This window comes from Podarcis gaigeae (genome assembly GCF_964106915.1).
Source record: "Podarcis gaigeae genome assembly, chromosome: 10".
Classification (NCBI taxonomy): Eukaryota; Metazoa; Chordata; class Lepidosauria; order Squamata; family Lacertidae; genus Podarcis; species Podarcis gaigeae.
Window position 1 is genome coordinate 30,820,108 of NC_139686.1, and position 19,249 is coordinate 30,839,356.

The window sequence follows — 19,249 nt, forward strand, 5'->3', positions numbered from 1 at the left end:
CAGGAAAAGGCACCTATGTGGCTAGTGCAGGCACCAAGGCACACAAGAGCCAAGGCTATGATAATCTCACCTGAGCAGGGGATGCTGTTGTGGGGGTGGGAAGTGACTCGCAAACTCGAGCTTCCATTGGGGATGGCACAGATCCCTGGGATTCATGGCTAGCTGGCTGTTCTGGAGACAGGGCATCACTGCTGTCCTCGTCAAAGGAGGAGCTGTCTGCTACTTTTGGGTAGTTCACTTGACCTACTGAAAATAATAAATTTACATTTATTAACTAAACAAATGGAAAGGGGTCAAGGATGATTAGCAGAAGATGGTTCTGGACATCACAAGAAATCTGAGACAGTGAAAAACCAAACAAGCTTTAGACAATTTTTTAAAAAATCAAAGTCACAACCTGAGAAGAAATAGTTAACACCAGGATTAACAAGAATATCATCTTCTGCCTCTCTGTAGACAGGTGTAAGGACAACTGGAGCAAGCTTTGTGTCATATCCTGCCTGCAGGCTGGAATGAACAGTTGAGATTATGAAAGCAAAAAGGAGCACTGGAGATAGATATTTTGCCAGTTGTCTTTTTTTTTTTTTTTAAGAGCATTAGAAGGAATAATCTGTGAGGCCTAACTGCTATAGACACTTGTGTTTATTTACGATTTATATCCTTCACAAAAAATATTCCTGTATTTCTTAACAATATTTTTTTTTCTGTGAAAGGAGGTTGGGTAGAACATGAGAAAAGGAGAGTTATAAGACTGTATGATGGAGGAGAAAGACAATCCAAACCTCTAGAGTTGCTTTATGTCAGGCTTATTTCTGCTACTCCCTAACACTTCCCAGAAGATTGTTTTCTCATTCAAAACTATTTCCCTTTTCTTCTCTGAAGGATGCTACAGCAAAATAGTCTACCTAAACTAACGATGAAGAGACCATACAATGGTGATTCCTCTGACCAGAGGATGGCACTAGCAGACCACACAGCTGTTCATACTTGTTTTGAAGAAGACCAAACCTTCCAACTTTCTCTTTTTCTCTTCTCACCCCTCTCGCTTACCAAAGCAGGACCACTCAAATGAATGGCTGTAAACAAGTAGATAGGTTTTTAGGAAGAAAAGCAGAATGTGCAAGCTAGGAGAAGACAACCATCCTACAGCAGCTTTTATAGACATGGAGATCAACTAGTGTTTTTAATACACTAGGGTTCTGCTTCAAGTCTGCCACATCCGCTGGATAAGGTAAAATGTATACACTGCTTTCCTTGGTCCAGTGGCACAGTGAGAGGTGCTAGCAAACTGCCACAGGACCCAACACATACATCCAGGCCTCCACCTACCCCACCAACCTTACCAATGAGAGCTTCCTTCAGGCTTGATTCTACAGGCAGAATGTTCTTCTCCACCAATTCCATGGGACCTGGCCGCTGGGCAATCTTCTCATTGAGGTCATCGGCCAGTCTGGCCCGCTTCAACTTCAGCTGCTTGGCCTGAAGGGAAGGTTCAGCAGAGGTCTCTGCTCAGGGGAACAGCAAAAAATATGATCACCTCTCAAGTACATGACCTCGGTACAAAGTTGGCAATTCACCGTCTGCATGGATACATGCTCTCCACTAAGAGCAGTTCTATTTGTTGGCAGCACACTCCCCTCCATCAAGAGCAAGCTGCTTACAATGAAAGTTATATTTGGTCTGCTCTTTTACTCTCATGAATTTTTTTATTTTTTTTAAGTAAGTAGCTCACAGTAAACTCTCTATTTTTTTTCTCAGAAAGAGGTCGAATTGGCCTGTAAAAAACCCAGCCCCCATTTATTGCAAGTCTCAAGCCCCCACCAAAAGAAAACTGGGCAAATGATGCACAACGGTCAGTGATGTGTAAACAAAATACCTAACTAAGTTCTAATAATCCTGTTCCTGTGATTTATATTACCTGTTCTTAATTATGAATTTAAAATTTTTGTGACTTGCCCTGGGACCCATTGGTGAAGGGCAGGTAATGATGAAGATGACGACAACAACAACAAACAAACTGCCCAATCCTATTCCACCAGCACACTAAACTTCTACTGCCATCCCTTAAAACATTTAGAAATAATTCTCTGGAGAATTTGCTAACCTGCCACCCATCACTTTTCCTTACTCACAAAATCATTTCTGTACATCCACATTCACTCAGGATTCCCCCCCCCCTAAAGAAAAGGTATCTTAAATGATATGCAGGGGTTGCACCATGTTCATAGATGCAATGGTGTCCTTGAAGTCTTCCCCTGGTGCCTATGATGTATCTGAGGCCCCACCCCTGCCCAAGTCACAAGGTGAGGAGGATGGTTAGCTTTTTCTTCCTTGAGAAGTACATGGGGCTCAAGGAGGAAGCTGGGACCCACAGCACTTGTTCAAAAACCTACTACAATTCAAGAATACAAACAGTGTGCCTGGAGGACCTTGATAGCAAAGTACATTGCTCAACGTTAAAGCACTGACCCACACCAACAGTACTGGCCCAAGCCACCAGCCAGTCATCCCCAGCTGAATAAGATTAACATACAAGAGCCATGAATGTAAAGTTGTATCTATAAGGGTGAAAATTTACAAGAGAAGACTGCACGCCAAGAATCATACCTTCCAGAATGTGCATCCTCACTAACTCTGATCTCTCTGGCCGGGACCGGATCTTCCGTTTCAGGTAGTCCTCTGTCTGCAAATATATATATATATGGAAAACAGCATGCTGAACCCAAGTAGGAAGACAGGACTGAGGCAAATAATATACATGATATTTTAGCAGAGAAATTATCTTGGATTTTTAAGCATATGAGGAGATATAACTTTCCCACGGATTTTTACTACCCCTGCCATTGCAGCTGGCTAATGATTCCAGAACATTTAAGCAGTATCAGAGAACCTCAAGCAGAATGGGTCACAGAACTTAAAGCACTAAGCGCTTAAGAGATTCTTATATTGTGGTATGTTAAATTCTCAGGTTGCTTGAGTATAGGGAGAAACACATCTATTGATCAGGAAACTTGGGGAAAGTCAGTTACTTATCTTGAATCCTCAGTCACCTTACAAACTGTATAGCAAATCTGGAGTGATTTTACCCAGGCTCTAATTCTATTAACTTTAAACAAATGTTAAAGGAGAAAGAGAAAGAGAAGATAACAATTCAGCAGCCAGTGCATTCACTTCTCATCCAGCTAACAAGAGGCTCTTTTGGGAATGAACTGAAGTACTCCCAAAATGAGACACGGTGCCTGCATTCAGTTTCCTTATTTCTCAAGAATCAAAGTTTTCCACTTAGCTTCTGTATTATCAAGCTCTCAGCTAGAGAGAAAATCAAGCAAAGTCCAAGGTACCTGAAAGGTGCAGACATGTTTATAGTTTAAGAGAAACTATCACAGGTGGTGTACAGAATGGAAACATGCAAGATGCTCAACAGAGAAGCACTTAGAAGAATATGCAAACAGTTTTGAAAATACATCACAAACGCAGTAACTCTCTTGAAGCTAACTTGTGGCTTACCCTGGCCCGTTCCAAGCTCCTTCTCTGTTCATGAAATGCAGCTGGACTTTTCAGAGCTGTTGGAAAGATAACAATGAAGGAATTACAAGAGTTGGTCTCGCACATTTCTAAACATGACCATGCTACTTAAGTGTCACTCAATTCAAAGTACAGGTGTTACAATTAAATAATACAAGATGCAGTTTCAACATGGTTTTACTGTGTTGGCAACCACAATCAATCAGAAGCATCAGGGCCAATTTGACAACCGAGTCAGTCAATGCTTTGTAGAGAAATATATGCTTAGGATATATTCATTCTTTATTATATATAATGATTTTAAAACAGGTATTAAACCTCTTAATTCTGTTCTAGCCTTTCATAAAGTCAAGAGTCTAAAAATTTAGCATAATAAAGCCTTGGGGTTCTATTAGCAATAACCTTGGAGATAACAGTTCAAGTCTTAGCCATGTTCTTAGCGACCACATACCAGAAAAAGGTAGAGGTGTGTGTGTGTGTGTGTGTGTGTGTGTGTTTTGTTTATGGAGGCTAAGAACAAAGAAGCAGGGTTAAGACTAGAAGATGTGAGGTGAGACGATCAAGTTGGAATCATGATGCATGCAATCTGGACTTTTGCTACTTATTCTTGGGCTATGTAATGAATATTCCTGTGCATGTGAAGAGGACAATATTGAGACAAACCATGATTTTGGCAATGGATGTGGGTTGCAATGCAACCTTATGACATTCTGGTTCCTGTGCAATGAGACTTGGTTTTCCATTGTATATAAAGACAGCTCTGTCTCAGTGCCAATTCAGAGAAGGCTACAGAGCAAACCCCCAAAGAAGAAACACTTTGTCTGCAGGCATCTACTTCCTGGACATTTTCAGCATATGGACCAGATCTTCTATTAATTTGGGATGGTTTGAATCCACACAATGGAGTAAGCTCCCATTGTTCTGTCCCAGCTTCTGCCAACCTAGCAGTTCGAAAGCATCCCAGTGTGAGTAGATAATAGGTACTGCTGCGACGGGAAGGTTAATGGCGTTTCTGTGCACTCTGGTTTCTGTCACGGTGTTCCACTGCACCAGAAGCGGTTTAGTCATGCTGGCCACGTGACCCAGAAGAGTGCCAAAAACCCCATAGTAGCCTTTGACTGACCTTAACCATTCAGGGGTCCTTTACCTTTTTAAACTTTACCTCTGTCATTTTAAATTCACACCCTGGTATGCTGTCAACCTAAGCCAGCTGAGGAAGTAGCCATTTTTACAAATTGCTTAGAGGCACTCTAGGTTTATATAAATCACTTAAATAAATGCAACCCCACACTGTTCCTCACAGAAGGCACATGGACAAGAAAGATTTGATGAAGGGATAATATGACTTCACCAAAGAGGTCTCAGTGTAGCTGAAAATTTTGGCACAAGTAGAACTGATCATGCAAGATGCATGAAGTCTGACATGTCAACACCAAGATTACACACAGCCACATACATTAGGATCTGATCATTTACAGCAGGTCCATGTGCAGACAGGAGCAAGGAAGACAGGTCAAACACACTTGTCTACCAATACGAAAGTGGTAGAGAATCTAAGGAGTAACGTAAAGAACGAACACCTTCCCTGTCTTTTCTCACCACTGAAGAACTGCCAAAAGAGACCCTATTTTAGGACACTGATCAAATGCTGCTGAGCACTGTACAAGCCTTGGAAGAATCCTTTGGCAGGGCTTTTTCTCTGCCAGATTCCAGTAAGCTCACATTGGCTAGGACTAATAGGACTACTGTCTGCCAACAAATCTTTTCTCAGCACATTGTGGTAGAGTGCTGGTTGCCAGCTGAGTACTTGTAATGTGGAATGGTAGCTTCAGTTGCATAGAATCCATGGGTCTATTACAGTGAGCAGAAAAATCTAGGACTTAGGTCTTCCAATCTACCACCAGAAGCCATTCAGCTCCAGGTTAGTGGTCATACTGGAACCAATCACAGAAAATGATACCACACCATATCAATACTGCCTAAATAATGCATCTGTTAAAGGTGTGGTCCTTAATAGCTGCAATTTCCTGGCATTTTGGAGCTTGAGTGGACATGGGAAGTCCTTAACACAACATGTCAAACCAAAAGGGTTTTTGTTAATTGAATTCTGTTATTAAGGCAGTCCCTCTATTCTGATTTTGTGTGTGTGTGCACACATGGAAGACTAAATAACTTTGTGTGGAGCACAGCAGACCTCTAGTAAAAACATTGTCAGCAAATGTAGACGCAGGATGCTTTTTACAGCACACACATCTTTGAGAGGCTTCTTAATAGTGCTGCAGCTGTGTAAAGATAGGGTAACTGAGAAAAGCTCCTGAAAGAATGCTTTCCACTATGTGCTCAAACGTATTCAGAAATACAAGGTATAAGGGTAATTTGGTGGTGGCAACAGCAACCTGTTTAAAGAAAAGTCCGATCCCCTACAGTAGAGTAGTAACCAGTGCCAAGACGCCTATGATACCTTTGTGATCGATAGCAAGACAACCAGTAAGAGGAGCTTTCCTGTTATTTATCTAGAAGTAGTTAAAGGTAAAGGGACCCCTGACCATTAGGTCCAGTCGTGGCCGACTCTGGGGTTGCGGCGCTCATCTCGCTTTATTGGCTGAGGGAGCCGGTGTACAGCTTCCGGGTCATGTGGCCAGAATGACTAAGCCACTTCTGGCGAACCAGAACAGCGCACGGAAACGCCGTTTACCTTCCCGCCGGAGCGGTACCTATTTATCTACTTGCACTTTGACGTGCTTTCGAACTGCTATGTTGGCAGGAGAAGGGACCGAGTAACGGGAGCTCACCCCGTTGAGGGGATTTAAACCGCCGACCTTCTGTTTAGTTTAACCCACAGTGCTACACCCCAACAAAAGTCTTCTGAGTGATGAAATTCTATTGTTTATTATTGTTGTTGTTATGATGAAAAGGAGTAACTAAGAAGCCTGTTATCTTTCAATTGAATCCCCCCAAAGGGAAATTCTCATTCTCACAGGTATTTCTATGAAAAACACTTGGCTTATGCTTCATCCCAATGCTGGCAGTAATGCAAAGAAAAGAATTCCATTCTTGACCTCTGAAAATGCTGAAGGGAACAAGTCTCTACTTCTCCCACAAGATTCTCTTGGAAGAAACCAAAGATCACTGGTACAGTATGTATTATCAGACTCCATCCAAACTAACCAAACTGTGTACATTTTTCTTGGCTACATAAGAAGTACATAACAAATGGCCCAGAACTGTCAAACAACTCTACCATGTCAGTTAGGAGATCGACCTTTTCTAGCATGGCCTTAATATATTGTGTGTTTATGAACTGCAGTAACCCACACTCTAGAGAAATAGACTGTCATTTTCAGCTTTACATTTTTAAAAGACTTCCATCCCTCAGGATTGTGAAAAACATGGAAACATAAAAGAAATCATTGCTGAAAGCCGTAAGACTAATATCAAGAAAGCCGTAAGACTAATATCAAGATATGGTCCACAAGACAGCCTTTGCAGATCCAGTTCAAAGCCCACCATTGTTCCGGGCTTATTCCATTCCACCATAATTCAATGCTTTGGGGCGGTATTCAGCTACTACAGCTCATCAGTGCAAGGATTTCTGCTTGTACAACAGAATTCCCCCCTCTCCCACCCAAATCTGCTCCAGAGGGTTGCAGGAACTCATGAAAAAGATATAGGGAAGGTGAAGAGGAGAACATTCCATGTTACACTGCTGAGATAATGTTTACTTAAACAGTACATTGAACACAACCCTTTATTTCCCAATATGTGGGAGAGAATCTGCCCCAAAATTATCAAACCTTCATAAAAATAAGAGCAAGGGATATAGTACTGCCTATTAGGTAGAATATGCATATTAAATGTGTGCTGTGTATGCACCCAGCTGTTCACTTATTCTAGCCAGTATCAAGGAGGAATGCAGCAAGACAGCACCCAGTCCCTCAAGGACTGCAATGTATAAAGAAAGCATTTAAAGAGGTTGCAGAGTCATCTCTGCAAACCCCTAGGTTCCATGTAACAATCTGTACATGTCTTAGATGAATAACTGCACAGGCACCAGGAACCTCACTCATTCCAACCTCTATGCATCAGCAACATGACACAGAAAAGTAGCCATAGGCCAATATTCCTTTCCATACCCTACCTTTGCTATATTTTGAAGATTTCAAAGATCCTTAAAGGACATCCATTAAGGTGCTGGCAAGCAAACAGTCTGAAAATTGATTCTAACCCAGAGTAGTTGCCAAACCTAACCATACTATCACACTTATTGATAATCAAGATAATTAAAAACTTACTTGAAAAGAAACAGATTCTAACAGTAGGACTTAAAGTGGGGCCCTTTTAAGTAACATTGGTGCCACCACCAATGTATCCCTGTTTGATCTGATGAAGTGAGAAGGAGGTACAGTAGTACCTCTGGTTACGTAAACTTCAGGATGCGAAAGCGGCAAACCCGAAAGTATTTGATCGGGTTTCGCCGCGCGCATGCGCAGAAGCGGTCTTCAGGTTGCGGAAACCTTGGGATCTGACTGGACCTCTGGAAGAGATCCCATTCGCAACCGGAGGTACCACTGTACTTGGAACAGGACTTTCTCTGAGTATTTCAGTGGTAGGCTCATGGCCCAGGCTGTGTTTTCAGCTGCTGGGAATTGCAAGTGGGGAGAATACTGTTGCCCTCTGGCCCTGACTTTGGTCTTCCTATAGGTTGGCTACTGTGACAACAGGATGCTGAACTAAATGGGCCACTAGTCTGATCCAGCAGGGCTCTTCTGATATTCTATTGGGGAAAAACCCAAGACTTTTAATTACACCTTAATTTAAGCCCAGTATTAACAGCAGCAATTAAGAGCTAAATCGGAAGTATTATTATTTTAGCACTCAGAAACAATTCAAAGCCATGAAGCAAGTTGTATGTTTCTATTATGTTCTCTTTTCTTAAAAGATCCAGGTGTCGGTATATTCAAGTGTTGTTCTAGGTAAAACAACAAGAACGAGACACACTAACCTCATAAGTTCAATATTTTAAAGTAATTTAATGGTATCACTACTCATGTAGATAAAATCCCATCTACAGGAGCTTACAACAGCTTACAATGTGTTGCCCTGTAGATGTTGTTGTAATTCAGTGCCCATCATCCCTAACCGCTGGCTGGGGCTGATGGGAATTTTTGTTCAACCTTGGGGTTTTCCCCCACAAGTGTTTGGGTTCTCCCAAGTCTGCTGAAACCTTCCTCTTGTGCATGGATTATGTCATTTTGTCTACAAAAGGATTGGTAGCCAGAACTGAGATCACTGTAAGTATACAATATGATAATGCTATAAGGTTGCCATAGCCCTGTGGCCCCAGGCAACAGATAGGGTTTACACTTGATTTATAGTAGGGTAAACGCACATGCTCATAAATCCAAAAATACTCTTACTGCTAAGCAGTTGGGCTGTATCTGAATAACAGACTCAGAACATTGTTTATTTTTCTAATAGAAAGGCTTTAGCTGCAAAAGAGTTCTTTTTTTCTTGTCATCAAGAGTTCCATTTCATTTTGCTTTGAGGAATATACACCATTTCTGAAAGCATGTTTAGCTTAATGTCATATGCAAATCTGTCCTCAGACAGCACCCTGGATCCCAAACAATCAATGCCTTCCAAGGAGAAAATAAACATAGATCACTTTACTCAGCGCTTTGAAAACAGTTTGCATATACCTGTTTTGCAGCAAAGCATGGGAAATATTCCTCTGGAGACTCCTTGATGTAAGTGAAGATCTGCACTACAGTGAAACCAATCAAAGAGGCTGTTCATGAGCATGGCACAGCTTTGAAGGGTAAGTATTTGCCATAAAATGAACAGAAAATTATATTAAACACTGTAGACATTATAGTAGCTTGCCAGTATCCCCAGCAAAACAGTGAGACCTGTGCCTTCTCTGATTTTAAAATTAGGAGCATTAGCTACAATCCAGAGAGTCTGTAAAATAAAGGCTTGCGTATATATCTCATAGCTTCTATTTGTGATGCACCATAAGGGCATGACATTGAAGTAACAACTTTTGAAGCTCTCCCAAATGTGCTTTAGATTTGCAACCTCTGAGTGAGAGAAGAGAGTAGATCAATTTATCTTAATGATGCTTTATAACTTCCCTTCCTTCTTCTGTATCCTTGTTCTTGCAGCACTCTCAGTCATCACAAATATGAAACTAACTCCCTGCAACTGTTGGCACATGTAACCCTGAGGTATGGTGACTGAACCTGGAAGTACCATAGCTCAGTGGATGCAGAAGGTCCCAGGGTTCAATCCCCAATTATCTCTAGGTAGGGCTGGGAATGTCTTCTGTTGGAAATACTAGAAAGATGCTGTCAGTTGGTGTAAACAATGCGGACCTAGATGGACCAATGGTCTGACTCCATAGAAGGCAGCTTCCTGTTCCACCAGAGCAAACTTGTATTAAAACAAATGTCTCTCTTTGCCAAAGATCCTGAAGTTCCCTGTATGTCAGGAACACATAGTTCATTAAGTCTGGCATAATTTGTTATGCAGGGTAGCTTTGTAGTTCACACTTTAAGTAAACTACAGTATCTTTCCCATCTAGTTCAAATGGTGAGGAAATGAAGCAGGGCAGAGAAATGTTCCTTTTTAGCAGATTAAAATTATGAGAAAAGGCAAAGCCATTTAGATAGCATTTCCTCATTTTTGCTACTTATTAACTGCTCTTGAAACATGCACAGAACTTAGCTGAAAGCTTGACCAACTAAATCCCAGGAGCCATGGGAACAAATGGATTAGTTTATACATGAAGTGTAGATAATGCACTTCCAGAAAAAGTTAAAGCTGTTGATAGCTCTGTTTTGTGTTCTGCAAGGATTTGGTTAAAGCGGACTACTGCATTCTGAACATAGCACCACTTTTAAAAAGCTTCATACAACCACAGAACACTAATTCAACTGAATGCTGTATACTGCTGGTTCAGATTGTTCATCTTATTGACCACTATATTGGTTGCAAAAACAAGAAGTCATTTGCAATCATTCTAGCATCATGGACCAGAAAGTCAGCTTCAACCAGACTACAGCAATGTACCATTTACTCTCTCTCTCCAGTATATTTACTCTGAGCTCCCTTGACCTACCAGTTGATAACATTAACTAGTTGTAATTCTCTTTAAAATATGTTTTAAGTACTTGTACAATAGTTTTTCATAGTTGTTAACTAATCCCAAAATAGAAACATTCCTTCCTATGTTAGACTTCTTACTAATCCCACAAATCAGAAGGAATTCTATTGAGCTAGCTTACTGATTAAAAGACAAACTGGCTGCATTCAGGCAGAATACTTTTGCTTCCATTTTAGATTGACCACAGCTTGCCATTTCATTTCAGACCAAACAAACTTACCGGTAATTCTTAATTACAGATCGTAATTACAGTTTCTTAAAACAAGACATCTTCATAGTTTAAGAAGCTGGGATTTTTTAAACAAACCATAGTTAAGGGTTCAGACATAAAGCTGAACTGCAGTTAATCTAACATGGAAGCTTCTGATCTCTTCCTTGTGGAAGGAGGGGAGAACACATGAGGCCAAGGGTTGCCACAGTTCATCCTCATAATGATATATCATTGTTTGGTTTAGTGTTACATGTGAATTGGGTCAGTGTATCTAGATTTGGACATTGCAACAATCTGTGGTTAATTTAAAAGGAACCAAAAGTTTTCTACACTCTTCATCATGGCTCCTGAGAAGTGGGGAGAACTCATTGCAGCTCATTGCTATAACTCTGAAGCATGATTTAGGACCATGTATGAAAGACAAGTCTATTATTTCTGCAATACCCCAAGCTGGTAACTTGAAGAAATGTTGTCATTTGATGCCAGGGACCAATGTGAGTAAAGATAGGTAATCTTGATAGTCTTTTCAAATTCTTGTTGACAGGGTTCCATCAATGTCATTCCTACACTGATCACAAAGGGGCACTACAGAGCAGCACAAGGAGTCAAGGATGGGGTTCCTGCAGCAATGCCCTCTCCATCGGGCTTGTCTCACAACAAGGAGCGAGAGGCAGAGGTCTATGTAAAGCACTAACCACAAGACCACTGTGCTTGCAAGGCTATATTTTCACAATCAATTTCTGTGGATTTCCTTCCTGCTTGGTGGTTTGGAAGTGTTGACAGTATCCAACAACCTGCAAAATGCATAATGTAAGGCACAGGGCAGATGTCTCCTGTGGTTTCACCACATAATTTTATTAAACATGCTCTACAATATGGACATTTCTGTCTTAGAAGATAACTGCACTTGAAGCATGTCAGGAGACTAGTAGTCTTTTTTTAGCCTTATATATAAAACTGTTGTGGAGGCCACTACACCTAATGTTTTTTGTATAGGAGGCGGTGCTAGTTGTGGACACACAACTCAAGTACGGTACAATTCTAGTGATGGTTCTTCTCTGTATGGGTTCTGGGCGTCTTTTTCTCAACACTTAGGTAAGCTTCACAATTAGGGCATCAAGGTAAAACACAGTGCATGAAGTGATAACTAGGGCAGGGGTGGGGAACTGAATCCAGCCAGCAGGCCAGATTCATATCCCTCCACCCTTGTGCGCCATGTAACAGGTGGGCAAGACCACACACCACTCAATCCCCTAACATCACAATAGTACCAGGTGACCCATGTGGTACACAACATTTTGAAACATTGCAAAGTCTTTCCAGATGGTGTCTGCATGCAAACCCCTTTTTCAAGTCTAGGCACATGCCTGCTGTCATTCATTCATTCATTTTCTATGCAGCCCTTCATCAGAGAGTATCACAAGGCGTTTTACAATATAAAAACACAAAAATACATAAAAAGCCAAAGACTGTTTAATTAGCCAAAGGCCTAATTAATATGATGGCAAGTGAATATGCCTTGATCATATCAGCCTTGCGGGCCAAATGATAAGGTCTAGAAGGCCTAACTGGGCCTTAGGGACAGACATTACCCACTCCTGAGCTAGAGTTTAAAAGAAAAATGTAGCAAGACAATGTTCCCACTAGTCAAAGTTCCGGTATCTTATTTACTCTATATTTAAAAGCATGAAGTAGCTAATAATGGTGTTGCAAAGTTTCTGTTTTGTAGCCTATATGCTATACTATTTTTTATTCCTCAAAAAACAACCCCAAACCCTTATCAATGTGAGTTGTCAGCTAATTCTCACAACAACCCTGTGAAGTAGGGTTGGGCTAAGAGACAAGCTACATGGCTGAATGGGGATTTGAACCCAGATTGGTCTGGTCTCATTAACTACTACATGACACTAGTTCTCTACCAAATTCATGAGAAAATTTCAAAATATGAAAGTAGGATGCCCAACAGTACCTAATATTCCTCTCTCAGCCTCCCTTTTTGCTGTCATTTGGAGCAGCTAGAAAACAGCTGTACCCTCTTGCACTTGTTCACATTCAAATTTTAGTGCAAATAAGAGCAGTCTCTTTTCCACTGGCCAGAAGGCTGAAGGGAAAGGCTGATCTTCTTTCACCTCCTTTTAAGTCAGAGATTGTGAAGGAGTAGGGAAAGACTCCTATGGTTCCTCATTGTTCCCAAAATACCACAAAGGATGAGAATCCTGCCTTTCCCTCAAGCTCTCTTCAAGTATCAGAAGACTCAAGGGAAAGGCAAGGTCTACTCTAGTTTGACCAGGTGTTTGGATAATAAAAGTATGGGAGAGGCCCCTCCCATTTCTTACTTTCTCCACAATGCAGCACAAATTAGAGAAACCCTTGTCTCTCCCACAAGCCTCCTTGTGCATGCCAGATAACTTAGAGGAGGAGATTGGCAGCAAGAACCAGCAGAAATTGGCCAATAAACCTCAATGCAGATACAACAAATATAAAAATCTGTCGTATACTGATCAATCTACTCAGTATCTGTCTACAATTGGAGGGGGGTGGGGAGAATCAGAACCAAGGGACCACTGTAATCCCCCTGACCTCTCTAGCTAATCCATGAGACTCACCCTAGGACCCATCTCTTACCAGGCCAGTAGACACCTCTGATTTTCATGTAGCTGGAATGTAGAATGTCATGCTGTACAAATGGAAAAGTCCCAATTTTGCCCATGAAACAGTGCAGCCCTTGGGCTGAAAAGGGTTTCCCATCCTTGAACTACAATGGCTGGTGGTAGAGGCTCTCCAGCATTTCAGACACAGCTTTTTCCAAGCCCTACATGGAGATATTGGGAATTAAGCCTGGGATGCCTACATATAAAAAACGTGCCACTGAGCTATGGTCTTATCCTTGATACTCTAGTTGAGTTGTGTGTGACATATACAGTGGTACCTCGAGTTACAGACGCTTCAGGTTACAGACTCCACTAACCCAGAAATAGTACCTCGGGTTAAGAACTTTGCTTCAGGATGAGAACAGAAATCACGTCGCCACAGTGCAGCGCCAGCAGGAGGCTCTATTAGCTAAAGTGGTACCTCAGGTTAAGAACAGTTTCAGGTTAAGAACGGACCTCCAGAACGAATTAAGTTCTTAACCCGAGGTACCACTTCAAGAAATGAAAATGTTAACTTCATCTAGAAATGGTGCTTTTAAGTTAGCTGCTTGAGATAGCCACAATGCATTAGGAAATGCAGGTTTACTAGCTCCCAGTCTGACAAAGCCCATCATGTTTTACAAGTTTACTCAGGGCAAAATAATATTTCACCATTAGCATACCAAGAAAATTAATGAAGGCACACAATGTGGTTTTAATTCCACTAGTTTAAAAAGTATAAGAAGTAAAAGTACAGCCAACAGCTTGCATTATTCTAAAATGAGATGGGTTGTTTTGAATGGGTATTTAAGCAAGCTTAAGTGTACTTGAGAAAAATAAATGTAAAAGCTTCCTATTTTTTTCTGCTCCAACCTCAAATGAAGATCTGTTTTGGAACAAACTGCTCTGACCTCAAATCTGTTCTAGGAAGAATGCCCAAAAACGCAAAGATAGGATCCATTTAAGTGAGTAAAAAGGAACCTATCAGGTCCTTGACTGCAATCCTTCTCCTCCCTAGGCATTTCATAAGTTGAGTAAGTTCATAAATGAACTATATATCTAGAATATGCAGCCCTCAACCTTGCCTTATACATGCTGAACTGTTTAAATTAAGGAAGTTTAACAAAATACTCATATAATCTGAATGAATAGGATTGGAGGACACAACAAGCAGAAGCGTCTCGCCATTTGTGGTTTCTCTAATTTGCAACACTGCCAAGTTAAAATGAACAACTTCTAGAATCTCTCTGAACTGCACACTGGCATTATGGTCAGCCCATACTATTAATAAGGCAAGATACCCGACCTCATAATGTAAATTCAGTCCTCTTCGTTCTCACTCTAGTGATTAAAGCCTTTATTGTTTGTTTATCATGTGCCTGTTTTATCATGTGCTTGTTTATCATGTGCTTGTTTTATGTAAACAATTTTGGAAGAGAAACCCAGAAGGATCAAGCATGGCTTCCCTCAAAAGCAAGGTCAAGGAGTGTCATTATAACATACCTGAATATACTTACACTGAACGTGCACAGAGACAAGGATGGAGGAGAATTTATGCATTTCTATGCATTTATGCATTTCCGTGTGCGGCGCTGGTGCTGGCTCCGGACAGTGCCGGCTCCCGGCCTCTTGAGCGAGTGTCTTCGGACAGTGCCGGCTCCCGGCCTCTTGAGCGAGATGAGCGCGCAACCCTAGAGTCGGTCACGACTGTCCCTGATGGGCAGGGGTACCTTTACCAGCAAAGATGCCTTGATTCTAAATTTCCATTAACATAACACCAAGATGCAGAATCAGGGCTGAACTATGCAAACATGGGCTAGTTCAGTTCTCCAATGTTTCATTAAAACGAAGTATGTATGCATAAAAAGGTAAAGGGACCCCTGACCATTAGGTCCAGTCGTGGCCAACTCTGGGGTTGCGGCGCTCATCTCGCTTTATTGGCCAAGGGAGCCAGCGTACAGCTTCCAGGTCATGTGGCCAGCATGACTAAGCTGCTTCTGGCGAGCCAGAACAGCGCATGGAAACGCTGTTTACCTTCCCGCTGGAGCGGTACCTATTTATCTACGAGCAGTTCATGCTTTCAAACTGCTAGGTTGGCAGGAGCAGGGACCGTGCAACGGGAGCTCACCCCCTCACGGGGATTCAAACCTCCAACCTTCTGATCGGCAAGTCCTAGGCTCTGTGGTTTAGACCACAGCGCCACCCGCGTCCCATGTAAGCATATATTTAAGCTTAAACCACTTAATCACTGAAGTTTCTAATCTGGTTTCACTCTGAAACATAATGGGGGGTAGGGGGGTAAAACCTGACCCTCATCCCTGTCACTGGAATCACTGTGACACTGGAACAAGCCAAGCCTCCATCTCATCTATCTCCTTGTGCCCCTATACTTTATCCCAAAATGGTTTCCAAAAATAAAGCACTGCACTGGGGGCCTAAACCAACCTGCCAACCATAACAACAGGAGGACTGGCCTCCATTAACAAGGCTCTCTGTATACAGAGTTGCACAGCACCCGACAGCCCCTTCCTCTATACATGCATGCTTTATTATCAGAATGATGGGCATTTAACTAATAATAGATTAAAAGTACATTATATAGTTTGAATCACAGCATACTACACAGAATGCTTACTCTGTGTATCTATGACAATGATTGGGAAAATGTACACACACACACACACCCAAAGAAAAATTATGGGGAATGATGGGAGTAGTAGTCCAACATCTGGAGGGCCACAAGGCCCCCATTCCTGATCTATGCTACAGGTAAACCCTAGCAGCCAAGAGACCTGTGCCTGATAAAGTGTAGTCAATAAACACAAAAGAATGCAAATAAGTAGGTCTGAAATAAGAACTAACTAATGAACCCAAGTAGTCAATCAAAGGTTTTTATCAACCTCCACTCAACCATAAAGCTCGCTGCATGACTGTGAGACAGTTACAATTTCTCAGCCTATCCTACCTCAAAGGGTTGTGGTGAAGATAAATTTATGTACGCTGCTTTGAGCTAACTGAAGGAACGGTGGGATAAAATATATTTTGAATGGATATGGCACTTCATTGATCTAGCAATGACTACATATCATAGGAAGGGATGACAAGGGTTGTGTGGACTCCTGGCAGAAATCTAAAGCCAAGGTTTTGCTTGCTGTCATCAAGGTGGAAGGCACTGGTGATACTGCTGCCTGCTCCTCCAGTCAAAAGCCTGGCCAACCAGTGGGGAAGACCGGGTTGGGGGTGGGAGGCAGAAAAGGATGGGTACTGGGTTCCTAGAAGCCCCTCTTGCTGCTTCTCACTGAAGCACAATAGTCTGGGTAAGGGCAGGAGGCAGGCTGTGGGACCCCAACAGCTCCACCCACTGCTAGAAAGGGAAATCCCCAGCACTTTGGAGTTGCTTCCTCACAGACATGGCCTGGGTCACCTTCATCTCTCAAATTTCAATATACAAAAAATAGCTGCACACACTGACATTTAAAATGAAAATTAGATATATCTTATTAAAACACTATGAACTGAAACCTACTTCTTTTCTTCCACATCTCCTCTCTTCCATTTAACCCCCCCCCCCATGCAACAATATAATTCTTTGGTCTAGAACAAATATTTATTCTGATCTATCCAATGTATTAGAGTTGTATGTGTTTTACTTTCTGTTTTAAAAAAAAATCCTGGAGAGTATACCTGAACATTTAAAAGTGTCCATTAACATTCTAAATCTAGAATTTATTCATGTGCAAGCTTAACTTATCAATAAATAAAGTAAAACTGATGGTTAATTGACTGGAAGTGTTTTAAAATTGAATGGCAGGCCCACAAATGAGACATGAGGATGGCAGTGAAGAAAGGGAAAGGTGAGCTAACCCTAGTTTTGCAATCATACATTTTCAACTAATGGTATTCTGTTTTATTTGCTATCAATCTATTCTTGACAAGTTTTTTAGATTCTCTCTGCACTAGAGTAATAACATTCACTAATCTGCTTGCAAAATATGTCCGTTTATACTGAAAAGATCAAGTTTTATATTAGTTTTCTGCCTATAATACACCTATTCAAAACACCTGATTGCTCTTAAATTTGTTTACATCTAGTGCCATTGCCCACAAAGCAAGCCAGCATGCATACAGAATCCAGACTCCTGCCTATTGGAACTACAGAGGCAGCACCGGAAATAGCCCAGTTAGCTGCTGTAACACTTCAAACGTATCCGAAAACTTATCAAATCCATTATAAAGAAAGTCACTTGGAAAACAGTCATTCAACATGCAATTGTTGCTGCACATTTTACTACGGTTGTCAATACTGAAATTAAAGGTGCTGAACAGGTCAGCATAAGGCACTGGGGAGTCTGTTAGAGCACCCTTTACACTGGAGTTCTGTTTGAAACCACTTTGCTCACAAAAGGCACAAACAAAGCAGAGAATCATGGAACAATTTTTTAGAATTTGACAAATTTTATAAACATGCCAACTAAAATCATATGTCTGAACATGAAGAACAGAAACCAAAGGTGAACGGAATAATTTACTAGTATCGAGATACAGGAAAATATATGTGCAAGAAAGGGCCCTCCAAACTCCTCTTTATTTGCTTTTCAGCTTTTAGAGAGCCAGGAGCTTCCCCCAGAAACAACTGTGTACTTCCAGCTAATCAACAGACAAAAATGTTTATAGGCCAGCTTCACATAAAGTCCCAGTTGTTATTGCAACAGCTAGGACTTGCAAAATAAAATGTTGATATATCTGGATGCTGCTTATAACAGGAAGAAAGAAAATCCTTCTAACCCAAAATGAGTCGTCTAGTACTCTTGTAGCAAAACAGCAATATGATATTGGTACACTGAGCCGATGCTTGCACAATTCTTAGCAGAGCCAACACCTTTGTAAAGGCTTCAAGGCAAATACAGTACAGAGCATGCAAAAATAATTCAACTACTTTTCTACCAGCCCTCATGTTACTTCTGATGCATTTGTCTATTTGATCATAACTTTTCATACACTAAAAAGTTATTTTCAAAGCGTTCCTTAGCCCTGCATATATTTGTTTCATCACTGACTTGAGCCACACCTAATGAACAAGCTATTGCAGCACTTGTCACCATGCAACAAAACCTGCTGTCTAAAGGTTACAGTGAAATTCGAAACAGTAGCAAATGCAGAAAAAAATATTTGTTGTATGAACATTTTATAGCCAGGGTACTACTAAGTATGTGTGCAGCCACACTCCTAGCTCAATGGCAGGAAGCATGCTAAGAAAATGACTACCATGCACCCAGTGTTTCACATGTTTCTAGCATGGCAACATCTTCCCGTAAGTCCCTCTTTATCAAGTAATACAGTCACATCTTACTCTGTGCAGCAACCAACTTCCAGAAAATAGATGCTAGGGTACCAGTCCTAGAAATTAAAAATGGCACAAGGCTCCACACACCGTACATGGGGACTGAAGTGGAATGGATCTTGGAAGGGCAGATGTTTCAAAGCTCTCTCTCATCTCAAAAAAAGACATTGTGTATTCAAAGAGAAAGAAGAAGTTTAAACAAGTTATACTTACGAGGCATGATCCCTTGGCTAACCAGCTCCTCGCGTGTTCGTCGCTGCTGGAGCTTCAACTGTAGCACTGCAATGAGGCAGACAAAGAATTAAGTGCGGAACAGGTTACTGTGACATGCCACAATGCAGAGCATATTTTTCTCTTCATTTTCTTTTCTTTTAGCT

General features: G+C 41.3%; 1 protein-coding gene across 3 annotated transcripts in view; it reads right to left on the minus strand.

The window, feature by feature from the left end:
- Positions 1-19,249, minus strand: part of MRTFA (myocardin related transcription factor A) — an 87,117-nt gene that overhangs the window by 12,270 nt on the left and 55,598 nt on the right. For all 3 annotated transcript variants that reach the window (XM_083701774.1, XM_083701772.1, XM_083701773.1), the window contains 5 exons: positions 19,086-19,151; positions 3,508-3,563; positions 2,608-2,683; positions 1,344-1,505; positions 71-246 (listed from right to left, as the gene is read on the minus strand). In XM_083701774.1, the coding sequence (XP_083557900.1) occupies positions 71-246; positions 1,344-1,505; positions 2,608-2,683; positions 3,508-3,563; positions 19,086-19,092 (477 nt within the window). In that variant the 5' untranslated portion in view covers positions 19,093-19,151. The remainder of the gene's footprint in view (positions 1-70; positions 247-1,343; positions 1,506-2,607; positions 2,684-3,507; positions 3,564-19,085; positions 19,152-19,249) is intronic.